The 24,613-nt window shown below is 57.7% G+C and overlaps 1 protein-coding gene across 1 annotated transcript in view; it reads right to left on the bottom strand.

Moving 5' to 3' along the window:
• Positions 1-17,437, bottom strand: part of ASIC4 (acid sensing ion channel subunit family member 4) — a 62,107-nt gene extending 44,670 nt beyond the window's left edge. Inside the window, exon 1 of the mRNA XM_068195609.1 lies at positions 17,120-17,437. Coding sequence (XP_068051710.1) covers positions 17,120-17,347 — 228 coding nt within the window. The 5' untranslated portion in view covers positions 17,348-17,437. The remainder of the gene's footprint in view (positions 1-17,119) is intronic.
• Between the last annotated feature and the right edge of the window lie 7,176 nt (positions 17,438-24,613).

Here is a 24,613-nt window from a genome sequence, read left to right as displayed (position 1 = left end):
CTGGCATCTCCTGAAGGCTGGTGTGGGTGACCCTGCTTGCAGGCTGTCCCAGGTACCAGGTGCCAGCCACTGGCACCTCCCCCAGCTCTCCAACCTCCCAGCTCCATCAGCTACCTGATTTTGTCCCATGGTGCTCCATGGGAAGCATGGATGGCCTGAAGAAGAGATCTCTCCAGCAGGGCACAGGAAATGGATGTGGCTGGGGATCCAGAGCTGCTGTGTGCCCATCCAGGGTGATACTGAAGGTCAGAGCTGCAGAACAGTGCCTTAGTCTGGGTCTGAAGAACCTTGTTAGCCAAAGAGATGCCTCACAAGTTCTAAAACTTTTATAATTGCTGGCATTGGCAGGTGATGATCTAAGAACCACAAGTGGCTCAAAGATGACTCAAACCAACCTGGGAGCAGATCTGAAGCCCACTGCAGAGCGGGACCATTAACTGCAGCAGCTCATTCCCTGGGCCATGCTGGGGTCTCCCCCAGACCCCTCCAGATGAGCAGGTATGCTTCATGGGGCCATGGCCCAAGCACGAGGCAGGTAGTGTGATTGATTATAACTAAAAGGAGAGAACGTGCCCAAATCAGGCTTTAGGTACTCAGCCTGGGCAGTGGCACACGGGATTCCCCTTCCTGCCCTCTGCATTGCTCATTGGAAATCAGCACCCACTCCTCAGCATGGCCTCCGTTCTGCCCTGCCTGCTGCTCACAGCTGATGGAGCCCTGCAGGACCTGGACTTTCCTCCCTGGGAAGATGTGTAAATGCTGCAATCCATCACTGTCCCGTCTCCTGTGGCAGGCCAGCTGGCCAAGGACAGGGCTCTAGGATGGGCTGTGGTGTCTGGCATTACCAGCTGGAGACAGTGGGACTCTTTGGGGCCAGTCCCAGGAGACAGGGAGAGGATGATGCATGCTGTGTGTTTGGGTGCTGTGTGTGACCACACCACACCATCTGGATCCACAGCTGACGTCAGGCTCACCCTGCTGGGCAGGAGCAGATCCCAGAGCAGCATTTTGTCCGATCGTCACCTCCAGAATCCCAGAATCCCCTCAGCAAGATGCTTCTCCAGCTTGGCACCCAGTCCCTCCTGCTGCAGGGTGTGCCGGTGGCCAGCGCTGGGTTGCTCTGCTTTCCCCTCCCAGCAGTGCAGCCATCCCACACACCGCACACAGACACAGTCACCTGCACCGCATGGCACACACACTGTCCCCCCTCCTCTCACACCCCCAGCCCCTGGAGCTGCCTGCGCCCCAAACCCCTGCATCTCCTCCTACTACTGGTTGGGAAGGTAAAAGAAAATATTAATGATTATTAGGAAGAGCTAAAGCAGAATTGCAAATGTTATTTCTCTGGTAGATGGATGATAGCAGGATGGATGATAGATAGCTGGATGGATGGATCTCTTTCCCTCCAAGCTGTAACCCCCATTCCAATCGCTCCCTCTGGAGCGCTGCTGTCACCTTGTCTCTGCTCAGAAGGGCTTTTACTGGCTCACTGGGGGATGCACGAGAACAGGTTATTAATACATGGAGAGGGGGATGGAATCCATTTGACTTGAAAATAGCTGAGAAACTGAACGGCACTTCTAAAATCTGCTTTTAATCAGAAGGAAAAGAAGAGAAGTTTGAACAATTAGGGAGTAATGAAGAGCTTTGGAAAAAAAAAAAAAGCTCTCTGAAGATTAGCTAAGACTTTTACAGCATTTCAAGCATTTAAAGAGCTCTGCTGGTATTGAGCAAAACAATGCAAATATTCCCTCTGAAAATCAGAGGTGATGGGATTGACAGTGAGTGCCAGAGCCTGGATGTCCACAGGCAGGCACAGCACCGGTTTGCTGCAAGCAGTGGTGCTGTGCTGTCTGCCCGGCACCCAGGGCAGGCCAGCAGGTGACAGCAGCAGGGCTCACCTGTGCCACTGCCCGTGAGAGGTAATGGGAGCGTGGCCAGGAGGCAGCTCCAGCTTGGCTGTGGATGGAGAGCCATGGTGGAGTCTCAAGTAGAAGTGAGGCATGGCAAGGCTGGACCCATCCCAAGCCCTTGGCAAGAGAAGGAGGAGTGATCCCCTATGGGTTTGGCTTTTGGCTTTTGTGGGTCCAAGGATGCCCAGCAGATGGTCATGGACAGGGACTGCTGACAGCATATCCCTGAAGGAGAGCACATGGAAAAGCTTCCTCAGGTGCTCCCTGAGGCTCAGAGAGAGGATGGGCAGCCGTGACACCGGCATCCCCTGCCCTGAGCCAAGCCCTGGCCTCCACCACGCGGGGAAGCCGCCAGCCAGCCCGTCCGTCCCAGCCGAGCTGGCGGCTGCTCCTTCCCAGTACCTGCCAAGGGCCCATCACCAGGAGGTGAGCGTGGGGGCTGCACAGCCGTGCACAGCAGCAGCTGGGTAATTTTCATGCTAAGTGAAAAGTAAAGTGCACAGACTCTTTATTAGAGTGAGCACGGTGCGGGGAACAATGAAGGCAGTGATGATCGTTAACTTTCTAATCGGAGGAGAAAAGTCCTCAATGCAATTTTTATGGTAATAACATCGACACTAAAGATAATTGCTCCCCGCGTCGCGCTTAGCGCCAGGAAACTGTTTGGGAAAAAAACATTAATTTGCAGGAACTGAGCCAAAGTTTCCTTAAGGCATCTGTTCTCTGTGCCACCCTGTCCCCAGCCTATGCCGACACTGGCCGCTGGCCGACCCCTTGCCCTTCCACCTCTGCCCGCAGTGACACTCCTCATCCCTTGTGCCAGCCAGGCTGGGTTTGCACCATGCCGGTGCTGTCTTTCACAGCATCGGTTCCTGGGGCTCAGCTCAGCAGGAAATGCTGGAGACGGTGCAGCCCACCTCTGCGGTGGTGGAAGAGGGCCAGAAACATTTTGGGTGATGTGATCGAGCAGTGCTCATGCTGCAGGAAAGGGGACGGGCAGGGCTGCCCCATGTGCCGCGACCACCGTGAGCAGGGAGGAATGGGAGCTCGCGCTCCCTGGGGAATAATAAACACAGGAGAAATTACAGCCAGGTGACATTTTAACGAGCTGGCGTCCTGTGTGGCATTAATATTCCAGGGGCTGTAATTCCCTCGTGGGTGTTTGAGAGATGAAAAAAAAATCCCAGCCCAGTAAAATCAAATAAATAAATCTCTGCCTAAGCGTGGCGTCTCCCCCGCCCCCGGCACGGAGCGGGTGGCACGCGGTGTGATTTCCCCTGTGATCCCCCGCCGCCGAGCAAGCAATCGTCTCATCTTTGAGCGTGGCGGCAGGATGATTTATCCTGGCTCCCGGCGCCCTGGCTGGGGCGAGAGCGTGGGGCCGGGGATGATGCATTGGGCAGGAGCAGAGGTGGCAGCGGGGGGAAGGCAGGAGAGCAGGGTGCGCACACAGGCCACCACTCAATTCCAAATTAATTTTAATATTTGACAAATCAAATCTACTTGGGTGAGCCATGGGCCATGCAAAGGAGATTTATGAGGGTTTGGGGCTGTCGGTTGCACGTGTAGCCCTTATTTGCTGCTGCCTGATGGGGTTCCAGCACTCACAGCATCACTAGCTCCCCCCTCCCCAGGAGCAGGGATGCAGACAGTGAAACAGCATAACAGTGGCAAGAAAAACGTCCCAGAATCTAAGTCCTGGCTTATGAGGCTGGCAAGCATGACAGAAACTTTGCCTGCCCCAGCTCTAAGCCCACTGGCAGAGCTGGCAGCCTGGGCACAGTCCTGGCTATGGCTGGATGTGGTACCTGATGCCCAGGATGTCCCTGGAAACTCCAGCTAACCTAGAGAAAAGAAGCCAGTTCCAGCCTGCTGGGGATGATGCTGGAGCAGTTTCCCATGGGCTGGGGGGATTATAGGCCTGTGGAGAGAAGAGCCATGCAGGGAGCAGATGGGGGTGTGCAGGGTGTGCAGAGCCATTCGCCTGCAGGACCATTTCAGTCCCAGCTATGTCAGGCCTACAGATTCATGGGCCCTGGGAGGTGACAGGAAACCTGATAGGTTTTAAGACAGCAACATGCCCTGAATCTGCAAGGTGCCTGAGCAGGCGAGGCAGGGAATCCAAAATGTTTACAGCCTCAAGGGACTGCGGAGCAGTGAAGGCAGGCTGGGCTGCCTGGGATGAGATTTCCATGCTGGGGACAGACTGCTGCCATCCCTAATGTGCTGCTGGAAATCTCTCCCTCAGTATGGGCATCCCCTCAGCAGCTCTGCAGAACTGGTAGGGGAGACTCAGGGAAGCCCACTGCCCCTGAGCTGAACCCACTCCCATGGGAAAGCCCCAGCATGGGGGCTCCCCTGTATTGCAGAGGTCTTTCACAGTGGTGCTAAGAGGGGTTTTTAGTGCTTTCTGCCCTAATACCCCTCATACCTGCCTGTGGGTGAGGACCAGCCTGCACTTGTTTCTTCTTGCTAGTTACTTTACTTGGCACAGTCGGGCAGCCGTGCCCCAGTGCTCAGGCAGGGAGACCAGGGCTGCCCTCCACCAGCCCCCACCTGCAGCATGCTATTACAGAGATGTAGATGGGCTCTGTGCTGCAGACCAGCCCCATGTCTGGCTGCAGCCTCAAGATGGAATATCTCAAGGGACCTACAGTACATCCCTGTGTTGAGGGACATACAGTGGTCCATAGCCCATGGCAGGGCAGGCAGCCTTTCCAGTTCCTCCAGCAGCAAAGAGGCAAGTGGTGCACAAAGCTCAGGCCAGCCCAGAACCCCTGGTGGCTCCATTTCCTGTTCTGCCTGAGCCTCCCCCAACTCTCACTCTAACAGTGGCAGAGCCCTCAAACTGCCCCAGGTCTGCCAGAGAGCTGCCAAGGGCCAGGGGAGAGATGTGAGGTAAAGACAGCCTGTATGCAGGGATGACAGGTACACCTACACCTTGCAAGTCTAACAGTAAAAAACAGAGACCACAAAGGTCTCAGAGGACTTTAAGAAATCTCTACAAGTTGCCTGGGCCAGTAGGGACCAGATTTAAGAGGTGATGAATGTAAGGAGAAGGCAGTTTCCAGCCCCTGCCCGGCCATGTGCTTGGTCAGGCTCCCAGCTGGGCATGGGTGGCAGCTGCTGCATGCCAGCATATCCCTGCACAGTGGTATGAAGTAGGACGGATGGAGGACCATGCCCCTGGGGCCGTGAGCTTGCAGTGAGCTTCATCCCCACAGTGGCACACAGTTCCTGATGGGCCTCTCCAGCCCACCTCCAGCCCTACAGTTGCCCCATCCACAGCAGAGGCAAACAGTGCCAGCCCTGTCCATGGGAATGTGTTACAGCTCCAGCTCTTAGCAGAAGCGTATGTTCCCATAAAATATCTACATTTGGATGCAGAGATTTTCAGGGATCCGAGAACGCTGTGCTGATAATTAAACATCTGCTCTGCATTTGTCTGTGTTCCTGCCACGATTTCACTCCAGCACTTATTCTCCCCTCCCTGTCCTCTGGCAATCAGTCTGGACAGCATTCCCTGCTCAGTGCTCTGTCCTGGCCCTGAGCCACAGCATCCTGGGCCATGGGTCCTGGAAGAGAGATGGCAGCTCTGTGCGCCCTCGGAGCAAACAGCAACTTCACTGCCAGCACCCACAGTCTTTGAGAGGCTGCAGAGACAACAGCCTTCTCTGCGGCTTCACCAGCCCAAACAGTTTCTCTGAGTCCCACCAAGCATTGCCAGCCAGTGCTTGTCCATGCACAGTTCCCCTGGGCTGAGCAGGCACCTGCCACTGCCATGCTGCAACAGGAGAGCATCAAAACAACCTCCAAATTGATCTCAGAGACTCTCCTGCAAGCCCCAGTCATGTCCTGCTAGGAGCAAGCGTCCGCTCTAGTTACTGTCTCCTAGGAGAGTACCGAGGGCTTCAGGCTGTCACAGGAGGAGCAGACCCAAACATGACATCTCCATGGAGCCCGGACTATGGCAGGGAGGGCCACAGCACCACTGAGCAGATGGCACCAGGACCTGGATCGATGGGAGCTGGCTGGGTCCCATGGAGGCTCCACCAGCTCGTACAAGGCTGGGCTGGTGGTGGGATGAGCTCGGGAAAGGGCTGGGTCCCTTTCCTAGCTGTGGTACCCTGACCCCAGCTGTGCCCCTGCCTCTGGCCAAATACCCAACAGGGCTGAGCTGAGGCAGATGTCCCTGCCCACACTGGTGGCCCTGAGGAGCTGCATCCTGCCTGCCCTGACTGCACTCCCTGCCTGACCACTGGTGGCAAGCTGGGGCACCTGCAGTGCTGTGCCAGATGGGCACTGCCAGCAGCCACCTCTGCCCTGGGACCCAGAGCCCAGCGGGGTGCCAGCATCCGTGGGGACTCAGAGTGGGGTTCCAGGAGCCGAGGTGGGCACAAGGATGGGGGAGGCTGTGTGGGGTGCACTGCAGAGCACCTGGTGCAGCACTCCAGCACGTGCCAGCAACATGCCCCCCTTCAGCAGGGCTGCCCTTCCTGCCATCCTCTGTCCCCTGCCTGCTCCCTGCCCTGCCTCCTGGCCCACACACTGTTTGTCACACTTGTCACCATGGCAAGGGAGAGATTAGCCGTAGACCCTCCGCTCCTGCCCCAAGCCACTGATTCATATTCATGAGACTTCAAAGCATCTCTCTGGCTCTCCTGCACCAAACCTAATCCTCTGCTGCAGCACTGTGCCAGCAGCCCCAGCCCTCGCTCTCAGCTCCAGGCTGGGAGCTGGCAGCCCCACAGCCCTCCTGCCTGGCTGGCCATGGCCATGCAGCCACACTCCCACCAGCCCACAGTGATGGGGGAATTCTGTGCACCGTGGGGTTGCTGCTGTGGGAGCCACAAAAAACAGGGGTTAGGAGCACAGAGGTGGTGGCTTTTGTGTCCTCACCTGCCCATCCCTCCACCCCTCAGGGCTGTCCCTGCAGTACCCTGCCTGGACTGCCAGCCCAGCAGCATCCCTGCATGGATTGCAGTCATACCAACAGTTCTCTGTAGGGGATGTTTGAGACAGGTGCCCCACAACCCCCTACAAACCTGCCACCATCAGCAAGCAGCAGGCCTTGGACAGACACTACTGAGGGGCAGCTGGGTACTCAGAGCACAGCCTTGCTGGGCAGTCTTCCTGCACCCACCTGTGACAAATCCTGCAGCACGGTGTCAGCAGAGAAGTGGCAGGGAGCATGCCAGAAGCATTTGAAAGTGCAGGCAGGACCACAGTGAGTACCTGCTCCCAGCCTGCTCCTGCAGAGTTGTGCAGCAGAGGATGGGAGGAAAAGGCACCCAGGAGTGCTCTCCCCTCACCCCACTGCAGTGTGGGTGCGAGCAGGGCTGCAGGGCCACCCTAGGACTAACTGGGCCACCTGCAGGTACTGCTCATGTGCTCCACAGCAGGATGACATCGGGGTCAAACACAGGCAGCCCCACAGAGAGCTGGTGGTATCATGGGGTACCAGCCCCATGCCAGCACTGGTGCCGGTGCGGTTCTGGTTCTGCACACAGGCCCTGGCTGTGGGCGGGCAGCGGGCGCAGGTCCCCCACGGAGCCATCTCCTCCAGATGGTGAAGGCCATTAGAGCCGCTCTCATGCGCATGGAGCCATAAAGTTTATGGGGCTCATCATTTAGCTGTAATGGAAATAGTTAAATCTGTCTCTGTTTAAGCAAACTCTGCCCTCGTGGGAGCGCTCAGCACAGGCAGGCAGAAGCCTCCAGTGGCCAGCGGGTGCCTCCGCTCGCCATCCGTCACCCATGCATGTGGGACATCCGACCCTGGCACTCCCACCTGGCACCTGGGACATCCCTGCCATGTCAGGATGGGGACGGGCTGTGATCCCTGCACTACCAGCCCTGGTGCCTCAGTTTCTCCTCAGTGCAGACAATGCTAGAACCAAACTTGGGGTGACCCGGCAAGATTTGGGACTGCATAAATTCCCTGAGAGCAGAAGCTGAGAGGTAATGTGCAGACAGGTAGGCAGAGAGGGCAGGGAGCTGCAAGAAGGATGACGACTGTCTGCTTCAGGCAGGGCCCCTGCAGCTGTGTAGGGGTGAGGTGGATTTGGCCAATGCAGACCTGCCCCGCAGGGCCTTGGCCCAGCAGCCCCAGCAGGACTCAGCCTGGGGCCTGCCAGAGCGCACTGCATGGGGCAGAAGTGCAGGTGATGCACCGAAAGCCACTTTTCATTCCTCACAGGCACCCGCAGAGCTGGGCAAGGAGATATGATCCCAGCACAGCCCAGGTCGTGAATCTTGAAGCAAGGGCTGGTCAGGGAGAAGGGTGAGAGCAGCCCCTCAGCGTGCCTCACAGCACCCTTCAGCCCTGGCCTGGGGATGTGAGGCTGAATGCCCAAATGGTAAGCTGTCGGCATGGTTATGGAGCGCCAGTTCTCCCATGGGATGGGTGGGGGTGCTGACCTGAGATGGGATGAGACCCTGGGGCTGCTGCCACTGCTGGAGCCACCCATACTTAGCCAAGGTGGTGCTAGGAGCTGCCCCCTCCAGCATGCAAAGCATGATTAATTACAGAGTAAGTCATTAATATTCACAGCTAATTAAAGATCCTTATCATGAATAATGGAAATAACTCTCCAAATTATGGGACAAAGATGGAGGAGGGGGGAAAAAGCCATTTGAGAGGTGTCTACAAAGGGGCAAAGCTCTCAGGCAAGGGCATATAGGGTAGGGGTCGTACCCTCCTTGTGGGAGACGTGGGTCTGGCAGTGCCCTGGTTGGGATGCAGTGGTGGGCAGAAGCCAAGGCAGTGGGCATTGGAGCTGGCAGAGGATTCAGCCACACTGGAACAGGGCTCAGGAGACCTCAAGGGCACCAGGCAACCCTGCCTGTGGATCTGACCTGCCACCCCATCATGTGCAGGACCTGGTCTTGCACACTTTTGCTGGCCCAGTGTTGCACATCTCCTGGAGCAGGGATTGTCCTAATCCTGTGTCATACAGTCTCCAAGCCAGCTGGCCCCAGCAGCCTCCCAGAATGAAGATGGGATGGGGCTGCCTGCTCCTTGAGGGGCAGGTGGGAAGGGAGGGCACCAGCACTTTGCCTGAGCTCCTGTTATACAAATGAAAGGTTTTTAGTGGGAAAGTCTCTGGGAGAGTAATACATCTCCCATATTGATCGCAGGCCAGGGACCAAGGCACGGCTTAAACAGTAATTGATTTCTAGCCGCCTAGATGTGTTGGGGAGCATTGATTTAACAGCACTGCAGACACACTGCTACTAATCTGATTAAAGTATTTAGCAGAAATGTTATTCTTTTAAAAAAAAACAGAAGGAGGTGACAGTGCTGCCTGGGGCTGAGGCAGGCCTGTAGAGCAGGGACAGCCTAGCACCCTGCCAGCGGGGACCTGGGGACAGCTCTGTGCCTGCATCCTGGTGGGGGTGGCACTGGGCACTGCCTAGGCACATATCGCCAGCCAGTTGTGCTTGCAGCCATTCCTGACGAGGCTGCCAAGGATTCCTGTGAGCCTGGCAGGATGCAGGCAAGGCAGAGCCAAGGATGTGTGCTGGGAGTGTGGACAACACGTGGATGAGTGCCAAGCCAGTGACCCTGCCAGTGCAGCCACCAGCTGGGCTGGGGACAGGGCAGGAGTGGGAGGAAGTAGAGGCAGCCTGCAGAGGTAGCCCTGGCTGGAGGAACAAACACATGGGCCCCACCAGAGCTGCAGCAGCCAGGGAGGTGCAGGAGCCAAGGTCTAGCAGTGCCTGGGCTTGGAGGAAATGCTGAGCAAGGGGGACCATGCAGGGACCATGTGCACTGCTGGCCTACTGGCCACGCAGCACCCCATGTTCAGCCTTTCCCCACATTGTATCCCGCCACAGTTGGTCAGACCACCACCAAGAGCTCTTGAATGCTGTTCCCTCCTGCCCCTGTCCTGCCCCACTGCTGAGGGTGGGGATGGATGCTGGGCTACTGAAAATGAGACTCCCTTATGCCATTCCCAGCCCTTGTGGAAAGGTACCAAATGAACAGGTGGAAGGGTTCCTGCCACTCCCCATCACACTCATCAGCCCAGTTAATTAACAGGCAATGTCAAACAAATAAATTATTCCTGCTTCCTATTGATTCTAATTTACTGGCCCCTGGAGAACCCAGCATCGTTTATCCCACCTGTCACCCCTGCACAGCAGCTGCAGTAACATCTGCCCTGCTCCCTTCACCTCTCCTGCCCATCTACCTTCAGGGCAGAGCTGGGCACAGCCATGGGGCCCATAGTGCCCTACATCACTGCCTGTTGTACCCCAGAATGCAGTTGAAGCCAGGTCTGCTTCTTCTACTGGGAATGGCAGATACGCTACTGCCAGCAAGCATGGGAGAGAAACTGTCAGCCCATTGTTGTGGCACTTCTGCTTGCCTGGGCTTCAGCATCATCCAGGGGTTCCCTGGCTCCTGCCAGCCCTTTCCCCTCCCCAGCAGCACCAGAAAAGGTGTGGGTGTGAGTTGTGGCTACCTGAGCACCCAAGCCCCCAGCCCAGGCCATGCCCACCAAGACAACAGCCGTATTTCCCCGTTGTCCCAGAGGGAGGCCCCTGCTGCCCACACAGCAGCCTTTGATGCCTGTCTCCTCTGCAGGAGGCTGATCAAAGCCTGAGCCCCTCCCAGCTGCCACCCCTATGGATGCTGGATCAATAAATCAATGCCAGCTCAGCTGCTGACTGCACAGTAAGCTTGGTTGGGAGATCCTGGTGAGGAACCTCCTGGCATCCACCCCTGCCTGCTTCAGGGCCTCAGCTCATGGCTGATGTCACACTGGGCTAGTGATGCACCACACCAATCCAGGCTCTCAGGCAGGATGGGGATGGCTGCCAGCCCTCAGCAGCCAAGACTGTCTCCTGCTGGGGTCTGGGCAGCACCCAGTGCTGGTCCTCCCCTGGCCAGGGCACCACTGCCCAGTGCTGCCTGCAGCAGGAGGCTGCAGGAGCCTCTGGGCCTACATGCATCGGTGCAAGTGACAGCATATTGCCCTTCTCTGGCCATAGGGTCATCAGCTGGCTCAGCTGAGGGATACTCTGGGCAGTAGCCTGCCAGCACAGAGCAGCCCTGGCCTCACCACAGTTCCCATAAATGACAGACCACACCGTACTGGGGCAGCTGGAGCCTGGCCAGGGTCATGGAATGAGGTTGTGGGTTCAGCCTACCTGCCCACCTGCCTGCCTGCTGCTCCAGGCACTGGTGCTTTCCAGATCTGGATGAGCTGGATTTCCTTGGGTTGGACATATTAAATTGATCCCGGCCAGTTGCCAGTAGCAGGCTGCTTGCCACATGCCTATAGTCCGAGCCTGCCTGGAGCGTTTGCTGCTTGGATGGGGGTCACCTGGCATCTGTCTTGGGAAGGGACACACAGGGCACTGGACTCACTATTGACAACCCTGCCATGTGTCTTGTGCCACCTGTTCTTCCACAAGCCCTTGGACATCTCCTTGCAGCTCTTCCCTTGCAGAAAGGGGAGCAGCAACAGCCCTGCTGCTGTGCCAAGGGGAGGGTGAGGAAGCGTAGTGGGTGCTGCTGCCAAGCTCTGCTGCCAGTGTGGCCAAGGCCAGGGGGGCCAGCAGGTGACTCACTCGCCCCGGGTGATTCATCTCAGGTGGCTGGCAGGAGCAGCCAGAGTGGCTTCAGCTGTTTCAGGATGTCTGCCCAGAGCCAGTCTATCATCCTGGCCTCCAGCCCTTGTCTGAATCTGCATGCCTGCTCCCACAAAAGTGGTCCTCATGGATGCAACCAGGCTGTACCCACGCCTGGGAGCTGCCAGCCTCCCCACCCCTGACCCACCACTCACCCTGCGAGGACTGGGGGGTGCCTGGCGGGGCGGGAGGCCGCAGCTCCCATCCAGACCGCCGTGCTCTCACGGCAGTGCGCGGTGGGGAGCATGTCGGAGCAGCGGCTGGCAGCACCGCAGCTGGGAGATAAGCTCCCTGCTCATCCTCATCGCATGTGACGGGAGGGAGATTTATGGCTCCAAGCCGCTATTTTTGCGTGGCTCCAGCACACCGTATTGATCACTCCTGGTCGCTCCTGCTGCTCCCTCACCTCCCAGCCCCTGCCTGTTAACTCTTCTAGACCTGCGGACCCCTGGGGCCAGGCACCCTTCTGTGCTGCAGCAGCTGGTGCAGCAAGGAGCACCCCAGGTTCAGGCTGGCCGGGATGCCAGGGCCCATCTCCTGGGAGAAAAGCAGAGTTTTTCCTGGCTGGGGCTCAAAGCAGAGCAGGCAGGGGGAGTCTGGCTGGGTTGGCAGTTAGGAGCACTCCTTGGAAAGGAGAAGGGCCAAGGGGGCAGAGAGAGGCTGGAGGAGCCAAGGGGACAAGGATGGCAGTCAGTGATAAGGGAGCAGTGCAGGGGGATGAGGCATCGTGCCAAGGATTAGTGCTGAGCGTTCGGGGACGGCAGGTGGTGACAAAGGAACGGTTCTCAGGGGACAGCCATGCGATGGCCACGGGCAGTGCCAAGGGCACATGGACAGCAGTGTGCAGCTAGCAGTCCCAGGGCCAGCTGGGGGGCTGATGGCAAGGGGATGAGGATGGGGGCAGCCGGCGGGGGACGGGGATGGGGCTGCAGGTGGCTCTGCAGCAGCAGCAGGAAATGATGTGTGAAATGAAGAGTTCCTGCCCAGTGCCCAGAGGGAGCGTGCAGCATACTGAGCAGGGCTGGGGCTGAGGAGGGGGCTGCAGGGGGCGCACGGCTCAGGGGGTCCCCAGCCTTGTGTGGGGACAGAGAGGGCTGGCAGAGGGGGCTGCTCTGCAGCATGGGGCTGCCTCCTTCCTACAGGAGAAGTGGGAAGGGGCTCTTGGCATGGGACTGCTGAGTAGCTGCTGTGGGGCTGGAGGCTGTGTGGGGCACAGCTTTGCTAGATCAAGCCCTCACTGCTCCCCTGCTGCGACGCCCCAGCACCATGTACCCGCCACCCCTCCCTGCTCGCTGGTTTCCCGCTGCTCCACGGAGATAATTAAATCCGCTATTTCGGCAGGTTCCGCATCCCCTGCCAGGCGGATCTGCAATCAGCCTCGAGAGGGCCGGGGGCCACCCACCTGCGTCCCTCCACCCTCACCGCCCCCACACTGGGGCACCTTGGCTGGCCCTGACACCTCAGTCTGCCTCGGATCCCTGTCTGCACCCTTGGGAACAATCCTGGGTGCTGTGGGAGGGGTAACACACTCCCCTCCTGTGTTGGTCATATCTCCTCCCCAGCTCCAGGGTTGCAGTCCCATGCCAATTGCTCTTGAGGGCTGAGTCCTGTCCCCAAAGCCAGCCTGGCTGCAGAGGGGTGCTTCCAGGGGCGTCACAGACCCTAAGCATGGGCAGGAGCTGCTCCCCACCAGCTGTCCAATGTCTCCAGCTTCCCATTCTTCCCCAGTTCTGATGTTATCTTCCTGCAGCACCCCGAGAAGCTTTAAATAATTCACGGAGGTGAGCTGGGGCACAGGTGCTCCCACAGGCAGCTGGTGCAAGCGGGCAGGCAGCGGCTGGGCGGCAGAGATAGCATTGCTATCCCCGCTGGCTGCCCAAGGCCTGCTGGCATCTGCCAGCTGGGAAGGAAGGGCTTGGGCTGTTCACAGAGAAGAAGCACTGAGAACGTCATTCTGAGACAGTTTAGCAGAGTCAGGAGGTGAGCAGGGTTCACAGGCAGCCCCACACTGTGCTGCCCCCATGCCCAGCCCCACACCATGCCCCCTGCCTGGCTAGTTGTCCCTTCTGCCTCCCTTCTGCCCCCAATCCACTCTGCAGGATGCCAGATTGATTCCTGAAGTTGGCAGCTCTGGCTGTAAATTTTGATCAATAATTTCAGGGGGTAAAACTATTAATAGAATATTAAACTATCTGCTCTTGTGTGATGCGTGAAGGTGGGAGTGAAGCTGAGGCTACCTGGATGACCTGCACAGCTGCCTCCTGGTCCAGCCAAAAACCCCAACACTATGTTTCCAGTGCAGTGGGGAGAGTGGCAAGCATTGCTGTAACTAATTGTGGGGAGGGCAGCATCCGTCAGAGAGTGGAGTTATTGATGGACTCCAAGGCTGCTATTACCTGCCAGCCCTGCTATTACACACACCATCACTCAGCACGTGGCTGCGGCCACCACGCCAGCCCCTTGGTGGTGCCTTGCACCGTGCTGGCCGGGAAAACCACTGGAACCAGGTATAATTACACAGACAGTGCCCACCAGGAGGGTTTCAGCTGCAGCTCCACTACCTGTTCTGCTGGCTGCACATCGCACTGATGCTGTTCAGTGCTGCCTGAGTTTTCCTCTAGGTCTTGTGTCCCCAGCCCCACAACAAACCAGCGCTGTGCAAATCCCATGGCACATATCTGCCCCACCCCAGTGCCTTCTCCACATTTTGCAACCAGGTTGGCCCCACAGAGCCTGGCTGAGCCACGGAAAGGAGGCAGCCCCTGCCATCCTGGAGTGGGGAGCTGGCCGTCACCGCCAGCAGGTGATGCCCTTGGGAGCCACCGTGCTGTGATGCTGAGAGCCCACCGCAGCCTGACTCATTCCGGGAGGATTAGTCCCTGATCCCCCACTGCCCAGACCCAGGGAGGGCAGCTCTAGGAAGCGAGGAAGTGAAATCAGGGAGATTAACCTTGTTCCCCGGTGGGATGGAAAATGGAGGCACATCTGCTCATCTGGATGGAAGGAACAGCCGCCCTATGGGGGAGCAGATAAAAATAGGCTGACATTTACCTGCCAGCCCCAAGCAGGGCAGGCGGAGGGCGCCACGACCAGCCTGTGTCCACAGAGGGATGCAGGCATCCGCTCGAGTGCCGGGCACTCGTCACCCTCTGTCCTGCTCAGGCTGCGCTCAGGCTGCAGAGACAGCATGAGGCATTCAGCAGTGTGGCTGTGTGACAGCGGGACAGTGTCCTAGGGCAGCACCAGTGATGGGTAGTCCTGCCAAGGCGGGAGTGCCTTCTGGGCACACACAAGCACGGATGCTGGGGCAATGGCACAGCAGGTTGTGTGAAAGGGACTTACTGTGTTCAGGGCTGCCTGTGCATGGAGGTGGGCAGCAGGGTAGCTGGCAGTGAGCTGGGAAGCTGTGGCATGGGAAGGGCAGCGAGCTCAGATTGGGCTGGTGCCTGAGCCTGGAGCCGCTTGGGGTACTATTGCTCCTAGAGGGGTGGTAGTGAGAAGAGCAGGCAGAGCTGAGATCCACAGTAGAGGTGCTCAGGCAGATGCTCGAGGATGTGAAAAGAAACCTTTTACCTGGGCATCCTTCCCTACAACCAGCCTGAAGAAACCTTTTCACCTGTCCAAAGCTCTACAGTCTGGGCTGCCAAGAGGGGCTGATGGCACTCTCTGCTCTCCTAAGCACCCAGGGGATGCTATGGCAGCTGTTAGAACCTCTCCTCTTGCCTGTAGCAGTCCTGTTTTCCCATGCACAGAGCAGAGTTGGGCATCCTTCTACAATGGCTTTCACATTTCCCAGCAGTGCTGGAAGCATTTCCTTGGGATGACACTTGCCTCTTCACAGCCATCTCCAAACAGCGGGGGCCAGCCACCCTACAGTCATAGAGGTCAGGATGCCTCCTCCAGTATTGCCAGCTTGGCATCACACCTCTGACAGGCGTTTACCTTGCTGTGTGCCCAAAGGCTGAGTGCCTGCCCAAGGCACAGCACCATCCAGCCCAGCTACAGTGAGTCCAAGCTGAGGCACCAAGAAGCCAGCACATGGGTGAGAAGGGTTAACTGCTGTGAGAGCAGAGCCTCCCCTTCCTCCCCCTGCACTGTGTTTTACAGGCCGGAGCTATTACCAGGAAATGTTCCCATCAGCACCATTGATCCCCTTGTTTACAGCCCAGTAATCCTCCGATGTTGACTCAGGAGCAAAAAGGAAAGAAGGGAAGGGATGGCTCCCACTTGAGCATTGCCTCTGCCCTGCCTGTATCCCACCCAAGCTCGCCTGACACACTGGGGTGACCCAGCCACACCCGGCTGGGCCCTGGAGCCTCTGCAGCCAGTGGGAAGGCTGTGGAGGGTGGCACAGTGGCAGGAGTCCGACAGTGAGAGCAGCCATGGCCCTGCAAGAGCTGGCTCACACAGGCGGCTGCAGGTCCCCCCTCACCAGCATTGCCCTCCTGGCACACGGCCGTGTCCCCCGCTAGCTGCCTGACACCTGGTGGAAGGGCCCAGTGTGACAGCCCCACTTTGTTCTCATTAGGGTGATGAGCAGAGACGTCATGCTAGATTAGAGACCCTCCCAGCTCACAGCTCTGCATATGCCAAGCTGGAGCAGCTGCCAGCTGGGAGAGCCAGTGGCAGTAGGCACTCATGCACTGCCGGGAGAGGCTGCAGCCCCCAAGGCTGCCCAGCAGGCTGTGGGATGGCAGGGCTGGAAGGACTCTTGGGGTGGGCACTGGCCTTGCACAGTCCTGCCTGCTACTCCCCCTGTGTGTCAGCTCTCCCCAGCCCAGGAGGGCTCGGAGCTCTAGGCCAGGGCTGTAGCTCTCCCTCACCCTTGGCCCGACCAAGATCCCACAAACCTGCGCCAAGCATCTGTGCCAAGAGCACTTGTGTGGTGTCCATCAGTGGGACTTCCATGAGCTTTTTACTTCTTCTGGCTCTGATAACACCAGAGGCTCAGCCACCTCCCTGTGCCCATGTCCCAAGCACATCCCCATGCTGACTGGAAGGGCAGGATTGTGCTCACTTACACTACTGCCTGGATTCAACCCATCTCCTGGTACCTGTTCTGCCAGGAGGGGATATGCTTTGTTCCCTTTCAAAACCCTCCGGGCCCGGATTTACCATCCCTCCCTCTGCAAGCCCTCAGGAGCCTGGCTCCCCGCTAGAGCCCGTGGCAGAGGTAAGGAGCCAGGCTTGCCAGGCAGTGTGGTGCAAGGCTGCGGGTCACAGCCTGCCTCTGCTGCTCCAGTCTGTACAAATCCCAAGGCTGGGCCCCCCAGCCCACCCTTTCTCTGTGCCTCTCAGCCTGGCTTCACAGCACAAGCACTGCCAGAGCCCCCCCACCCCGCTCAGCCTAGTGCACCCCAGCTCTGCATGGGGCTCTGGCCCAGCCCCAGCAAACCCAGAGCCTTACAAGCCCACCAAAACTGGTGCCTGACATCTTTCCCCTTCCCTGATTCCTGCTCACTGGGGGCTAGGATCTCCTTATCAGCACCACAGCAGTGCACTAGGCTGTTGGGTGCCAGCCCGGGGGGCATGCCTAGCCCTCCCTGCCCCCACCACTGGCCACTCACTGTCTGGAAATCGCTGCTGTTGCAGTCCTCCTTGGCGAATGTGCAGTAGACAAGCATCTCCCCCAGGTCCAGCTGGTGGCCCACACGCTCATAAAACTCCTCCAGGTGGAATGGACGGCTCTTCTCCTCCTTGCTCACAGCCAGTGTCCCCAGCAGAGCCTCCAGCCTGCTCCTCTCAGGGCTTTCTGGCACCAGGGGCCGGCCAGCACTATCCAGGAGCCCCAGCATCTCCCCTGCCCAGTACAGGTCGTGGCTGGAGAGCTGTGAGAAGCGGGCAGGGTTGAGGTTGCAGATCGTGACAGCGGGGAAGATCTTGTTGTGCTCCGTCTCCTCCTCCAGCTGGGTGCTGTGGGGGTACTGGAAGTACAAGCCCACACACTTGGCATAGGCATGAATAAGGAGGGCCAGCGAGCCCAGGAAGGCCAGCAGCCACAGTAAGTTGCGGACGGTGTAGCGCCGGTGCCGGAAGATGTGATGGATGCCGTGGAGGGTGGAACGGCTGGCAAACTCTTCCAGGCTGCACGGGGGCTGCCGTGGGGCTGGAACATTGCGTGCTGGATGCCTGTCAGGGCAGTCCCCCTCAGGAAGGGCTGCAGAGGGCCAGGGGTGACCCCAGGTGCGTGGGGGAGGCCTCTGCGCTTCCTCCAGCCACATGCTGCCGGCCGGCCTGCCTCTCCCCGCTGAGTCCGAGGTGCCAGACGAGGTTCGAGGGGTGGGTGACTGTCCCAGCCCCGGGCGGCCGGGCTGTGCGGCGAGTGATGTGCAGCAGTGCCGGGGCGGGACTGGTGCGGGGTGGTGCCGCCCGCACCCTGCCCCGAGCGGGAAGCTCGCTGAGTGCCGAGATCACAGACGTACTTAGCGATCACCACATCCTGCAGGAACTGGAGCCAGAGGCTGAAACATCCTGGAAAGCTCAGGGCACTCTTACTGCTATCCCCCGGGGTTGTGGGCAATTACTTGGAGTCCTGCTCACTTCCACCCTCTCCGTGCACTTAGTGCGGGCTCCTCAGGGAAGGGGGAGACAGGCAAATTCCTCATTTTCCCCTGCCAGGACATGTAGATGCCACCTGGGCAGAGCTGCATGGCCCTGGGCTCAGGAGAAATGCCTGGCCAGGCATATGTTGGGGGTCAACCTGTCTTTGGCCATGGGGATGTGGGGGAACCCCAAGCTCTGCACCAGTGTTGCAGATGCACAGCTCTGAAGCACAGCTCGTCAGGCTGGCCAAGGAGTCAAGATGTTGGGTGTCACTCTTGCCACAGCTCCTGCGCCCTTGGACTCAAACACCTCCTCTGGGATCCCCAAAAGCTGAGAGGGCCCAGACTGCCATGAGCACAGGCAAGAGCGAGAGGTGGCAGAGCGCATGGGAACAGTGGCACAGCCCTCAGGGGAGTGCCAGGTGCTGGCACCACCTGCATGCCACCGCAGGGATGATGCCAGGCTCTCTAGTATGGTGCTACCTTGAGGCCAGGACATCTGACATGGTGGAGGGGCCAGCACCACACAGCACCCCTCACCTTCACAGTGCACAGGAAGATGCAAAATCTTTTATGAGGCCAGCGTCGAAGCTGAAAGAAACAGTTGCTTGTGAGAGCTGAGAAGCAATTGTGTACCCAAAAGCTTGTGTCCCTTTCTGAGCAATCTCAGCTGGTCTAGTAAAAGATGCTGCTTTCTCTTACTGGCCTCGCCCCTCATGGACCTGTCTGAGCAGATCCCACAGCAGACCCTGGTTTGCTGACAGTGGAAGCAGGGCAGAGGCACAGAGCAGAGCTCTCTCTGTGAGGCCAGGGAGGGCACACAAGCTAGGACAGCAGGCTGTGTTCTCCAGCCTCCCAGGAGAGATGGTGGGGAAATCAGAGGTAAGGATGCTCAGGCACAGGGAAGAGGTGTTTCCCAGGCCCAGTGGGGCTGGAGGGGAGAAAGAGGACTGGGTTCTCTCCTGCAGATGTTTGGCCCTTGCTGGGCACCCACAGAGCCTCAAGAGTGCAGCAAAAGGCACTGCAAGACTCTGGCGGTGTCTGTAGCCATGGGCTGGCGACACTGGCCCTGCCCAGCTGTGCTCCCCTGGCCTGTACTCCCCAGCACAGCTTTAAATCCATTAGCTTTGCATAATTAGATTTTTCTCAATTACCAGATTATGATAATTAACAGCTCATTTGTAGGAGGCAGTGCCTAATCCCAGCATCATGCCTGGCTCGATGCCAGCCCGGCTCTTGGCTGCTGGTGCTGGGACAGTGGGCAGCAAAGCAAACACCAGGACAGAGGAGCCTCAGGAATGCTCCCAAGACCCCCCAAAACCTCTCAACCACTGCTGACCTAGACCTCCCCTTCACTGGCTGGCCAACACAGCCCGCATGGAGGAATTGGTCCCCAAAAACAAGGGGAATGAGAGCCCAGGCAGGAGCAGCATCCTCTGGCAAAGGGAGTCAGCAGAGTTTTAGAAATAGCTCAATCACCCACATGGCTCCAAAGATGCAAAAAACATCCTGCAATGCCTCCTCCTACAAGCAGCCACCAAGGCAAAACATGGAAGAGGTTAGCATTGTGGGCCGGGCTGGCACGGCTGCAGTCATTAGGAGTCTCATTAATGAACTTTCCTAGTCAATAATGCTGTGATGAAGGACAGGAGAGCAGGGAGGCAGCTGCTGGTAAGGTACCAATCTTCATCACGGGAAGGCAGGGCAGTTCAGGCAATTACTGCCCATCAACAGAGCTTCATCCCTGGTAACATAATAGAGCAAATATTAAGAGAAAAATGCTTCTGAGGACCTCAAGGGCAAGGGAACAGGGAGCAATAAAGATATGCTTGGAGCTCACACAGAATAAATCTACCCAGTCCATCTTCATAGCATTTTTTTTTGGGTAAAATTGCTAAATAAATTGATGGTGAAGAGACAAGAGGTATGAAATATCAGGCTTTTATTAAAGCATTTGATATAGCATCTCAGGGAACTAATTCCAATTGGTGGGGACAGCCATCCCCCACTTGGGCTGGGTGCAGTTGAGGAGGCAAGGGAGATGGGGTGGCCCTGGGCACAAGGGGAGCATGGTGGCATCCTGTGACACCAGTGATTGCAGTGCCAGCAGGGCAGCCCCTCTTCTCCTACCCAGGGGAATGTGCTGCAGCTTCTGCTCCATGGTCTGCCTCCTGGGGTGGCTGTGACGGGAGCACCAGTGTTGCATCTGGCTAATCTGGATGCATCCCTATGGGAGAGTGCCCATAGCCAGCCCAGTGCCCCCATTGCACTTGTTTGGGGCCACCATCTCCACACGCCTGAGGCTGCTTCAGGGCTCTTCTGCCCCTGCCATGGGCTCTGCTTGCAGAGCTCTGGCTGGGAGGAGGCACTGAGCGTGGGTAGCAGTCATGGCCAGCCAGGCATGACTGGATGGGATGTCTCAAGCTGTTCCCATGCGTCTACTATGCGTGGCATTTCTGCTGTTCTGCAATGAGCCTCTCTAGGCGGGGGATCTGGTCCTGCCTCTCCCCCCAGCATGGACTGCAATTTTGGCTCATGCAGGCAATAAATCAGCCTGCTTGCCCTGAGGTGGCTATGTGGCCCCTTGCTGCTTCAGCTCACATTTCCCAGCCTCAAATTACCCCAGACTGCCAGAGAGTTGGATGATTTTGTGCCGCTCCTTCAAACACCCCCTGCTCTGTTTTTGTTGCCAGATTTTGCCAAAGCCCCTCGAGTATCTGCATGTCCAGGCACAGCATATTCCAGCACATGGTCCCAACTGGCAGCCCTTCTGGGGAACAGGGCTGCACCAGCCCCGACTGCTCAACACCACGGGGAGTAAGATGAGTCTCGGCAAGGCAGCTTTATTCAACCACAACGGCATTTGCTTCTCGACTAGATCAGGGTCAGAGGTCTCCTGCCAAATTTTGACATGTTTTTCTCAGTGGGGGAGCAGCCCAGAGAGTGTTCTTTGCTGGAAACCACCTGGAGCTTTTCTTAGTTAAAACAGTTTTTCTCAATGGGGTTCCTTTGATGCTCACACTGGGAGCACCACATGCAGCAGTTACAATCCCAGCTGGAGTCTCCTTTCCCCTCACTGACGAGTCCCTCTTTCTGTCCCCTTCAGCCCCTTCCCCTGTCCCAGCAGTACCAAGCAGCCAGGAGCTTGAGGGGCTGGAGGCGATGGCAAGCTCTCTAATGGAAAAAGCCCTGCCACGGGGCAGCAAGTGAGGGAATCCTTCTACTGGCAGCACTCACAAAGTGTTGGGGATCATGAGATGCTGGGGTAAGCTTGTGGAGCAGGGGCTCATGACAGCACAGCTCACCCCAGTGCCAGGCCAGCCAAGCTGCCCCATAAGAAAAGCACTAAATCCTTGAGACTAGTCAGACATTGCAAGTGGGTGTGATGAACAAAGCACAGTGATTCGGGGCCAAACAGAGAGAGGTGATCTGTGTTTGTGCAGCATCAGCAGATTTCCTCACAGCCCCCATTTTTGGGGCAACAGAGGAAGCTATTAAATGAGGCAAATCCACAGTGGTCCCAGAAGGATCCACTCCCCTGCATGCTATCTCCCCTCTCCCTACAGCCTGGCTTCTTCCCACACCAGCCTCTTTCCAGCTCCTTGCACTGGTGCTAATCCCCTAATCTGTGCAAAGCAATAATTTTCTGCATGGCACAGTGGCTGCTTTTAGATCTGCGTCCCTCCTCCTCCAACAGCCAGTTCTCTTATCAAGAGCAGGTATCAGGTGAGCCAGGCACCATCTACTTCTGATAAACCCATGTTTTATTTTGCCCTATTTCCATTAATCTCCAAGCCTGTAATTATCCCTCATCTCGCAACGCATTGTACTGCCTTGCGAGCCGAGGCATGGAGGCGATGCGTGCTTTGCTGGGCAGCCCTGAACCAGAGCCTCCTGCCAGCGCAGTGCAAGGACCCGGTGGGATGATACAGGGGCATGGGTCCTGCCCACCATGCTGTCTGCAGAGCTGTGCTTCCCTTTCTCCACACCCGAGCTGCGTTCCCTTTAATCTCGCACAGCGGTGGAGATGGATTTTCTCCCCGTGAGCCAGATGTGTTGCACGGAGCATAAACACCCGCGACAGTTGTTGTGCTCCTCGGTGCGAAGGCATCAGATGTCTGCATTAAAACAAAGCTCTCCACTTAATTACTCAGGCTGATAATTCAGCGCGTGGAGGCGGCTCTGGCTGAGAGCAGAGGGCTGGATCACAGCTGGGACTGGAGAGCCTTGGAGTGCACATTAATCCTGGCTCTTGCAGCCCTGATTAACGGTGCTGGAAACCTGCCCGCCCCATTCATTCCCAGGGGAAGGGTCTGTTACTGCCCCACCAGAGGGGGCCCAGAGTCGTGCCCAAGAGGCCCTGCTGACCCCTCACTGGGCCAAGATACTGCCTTCCCAGTGTCTTCAGGGTGAGGTGGCTGAGGATATGAGGCACCATTGCTCTGAGGGTACTGTGCTGCCCTGGGAACACCCACCCACTACATCTGAAGGCCACAGGAGCTGGGTCCAGGACAGTGAAGTTCAGGCAGGACCCGAGGATCACCTTGTGCAGGAACCTGCTGCCAGAGCACAGCTGAAGAGAGCTGGAGACAGACCACAGCTGGGCTTAGAGCAAGACCAGTCATACCACCCAAGGCTTTCCCTTTGTGACCAAGGCTGTTTGCTCCTGCTATCCTGAATTTCTCCTTCCAGGACCAGCAAACACCTTCTGCAAGTTATCTTTGCTCCCCTCAATGATCACCAGGTCCTAGGAGGACTCCTGGGGAGTCCCCCACTCAGCCATGTGCCCTTGGCCCATGAACACCCAGCTGGCTCTACCAGTCTGTCTGGATGTGATGCTCCCTTGGACCTCTCTCCCCTGCTCTCTCCCTCCTGCCTGTTCCCCAACCCAGCCCCTCCCTCCTTCCCTCTCATCATCCCTCTCTCTCAGTGCCTGGGCATCCCTCTCCCAGCAGAGCCCCAACCCCAGAGCACTCCGTGGATCTGCCTGTGGGGTCTTGTCTGTCCAGGGAGACTGATTTCTCCAGCCCTCTTATCTCTCCTCCCTGGTGTGCACACTTTGCTCTGTGGCTGGGGTGAGTAGGAGCAACAGACCGTATCCTGCCTGAGCTGAGCACCCACGCTGGTGCTGGGCACACAGGGCAGAGGGGCCCAAAGCAGGCAGCAGGCAGCTGCAGGCAGCATATCCCAGTGGGGCCTTAAGAGTTAAATTGTCATGTATTCAGGGCCATGCGCTGGCCAGGAATTACACTTTTATCGGCATGCGGTGCTGCCGCCACTTGAATTGGGACTGGGAACTCTATTTCCGAGCTCACCCAAATTATTCTCGAAGAGATAAAGCGCGGTGCAGAGCAGCGCCGGCGCTTCATTAACATTCCCCAACCCATTCAGCTTTAAACGAAGATTGCCTGCCTCGGAAAATGATAAAATTGAACATGTGAAGCAGGGCATTATGTTCCATCAGCCGATATTATTTCCCACGCAGGGGCCGAGTGGAGACACAAACAGCTATTTATGCAGTACCTGGCCAAGCCAGGGTGGCTTAGGAGGGGGTAGCAGGCGGTGACGGGAACACAGGATGGGTGGCAAGGGCCCCCCACCCATCCCTGGGCATAAGAGGGGATGCCTGCATGTTGCCAAGGCCACTCTGCCCTCCTGCGGGTTCCCAGGCTTGTGCCCAGGGTGCAAGGTGGGTCCAGGACCACAGACCTGCTCCATGCATTTGGTATGGAAAAAGGTTCAGGGGTGTATGTGTGTGTGTGTTCCCATGGGCAGCACTGGAAAGGCTGGGGCATCTCCATCTGCTGCCCTGCTCCAGGAATGCTTGTCCCCTGCTAGGGCTGAGCAAGTTGGGTGCTGGCTCCATATGCAGGATGGGGTCTTACCCCACCATGGCTGGGTGCTGGGCCAGTGGGATTGAGAAGCATCCACAGAGAGGCAGCACATGCCTCCCCAGAGGCAGGCAGGGAGGGCTGAGCGGGCAGGGAGGGCTGAGCAGGCAGGCCCCCGGGGCTGCAATTGGATTTTGCTCGGCCATGCTGAGCCTATCGATCCAGTAGTAATTAAAGTCGCTCCAAAACCTGACTCATATTCAACCTTGGGAGGAAGGAGCTTTGCTGAGAAGCACCCTCTGTTCCCCATGGTCTGGCACAGGATGGAGCAAAGTCTCGCCAGGGTGCTTCCAGCCTGTCACAGCCCCCGATGGTCTCTGTCCCAAAGGGGGACCGTGCCTTGGCACTGTCTGGGGCCCAGGCAGCAGCACCCATCCGGCAGTATCCTGGCCAGTGTCTCCAGTACCACACAATGTCGGTCACAAATGCTGATTAGGTTCAGCCCTTGGAGTGACATGAGCCCTACAGTTATTTTACACATCCTGGCTATTTTCTCACCGAGTGCCTGAGACACATCCCTGGCACGTAATAGTACTCTCCCATACCCCTTTCTTGTCACTATCTAGGCTCTGATTGAGGGACTGGCACAGAGAGAGGAGCCTGTTGAGCCCACATCCACTCCCAAGAG

The sequence above is a fragment of the Anomalospiza imberbis genome, chromosome 7 (genome assembly GCF_031753505.1).
Source record: "Anomalospiza imberbis isolate Cuckoo-Finch-1a 21T00152 chromosome 7, ASM3175350v1, whole genome shotgun sequence".
Classification (NCBI taxonomy): domain Eukaryota; kingdom Metazoa; phylum Chordata; class Aves; order Passeriformes; family Viduidae; genus Anomalospiza; species Anomalospiza imberbis.
This window is presented reverse-complemented; position numbering and strand designations above follow the sequence as displayed.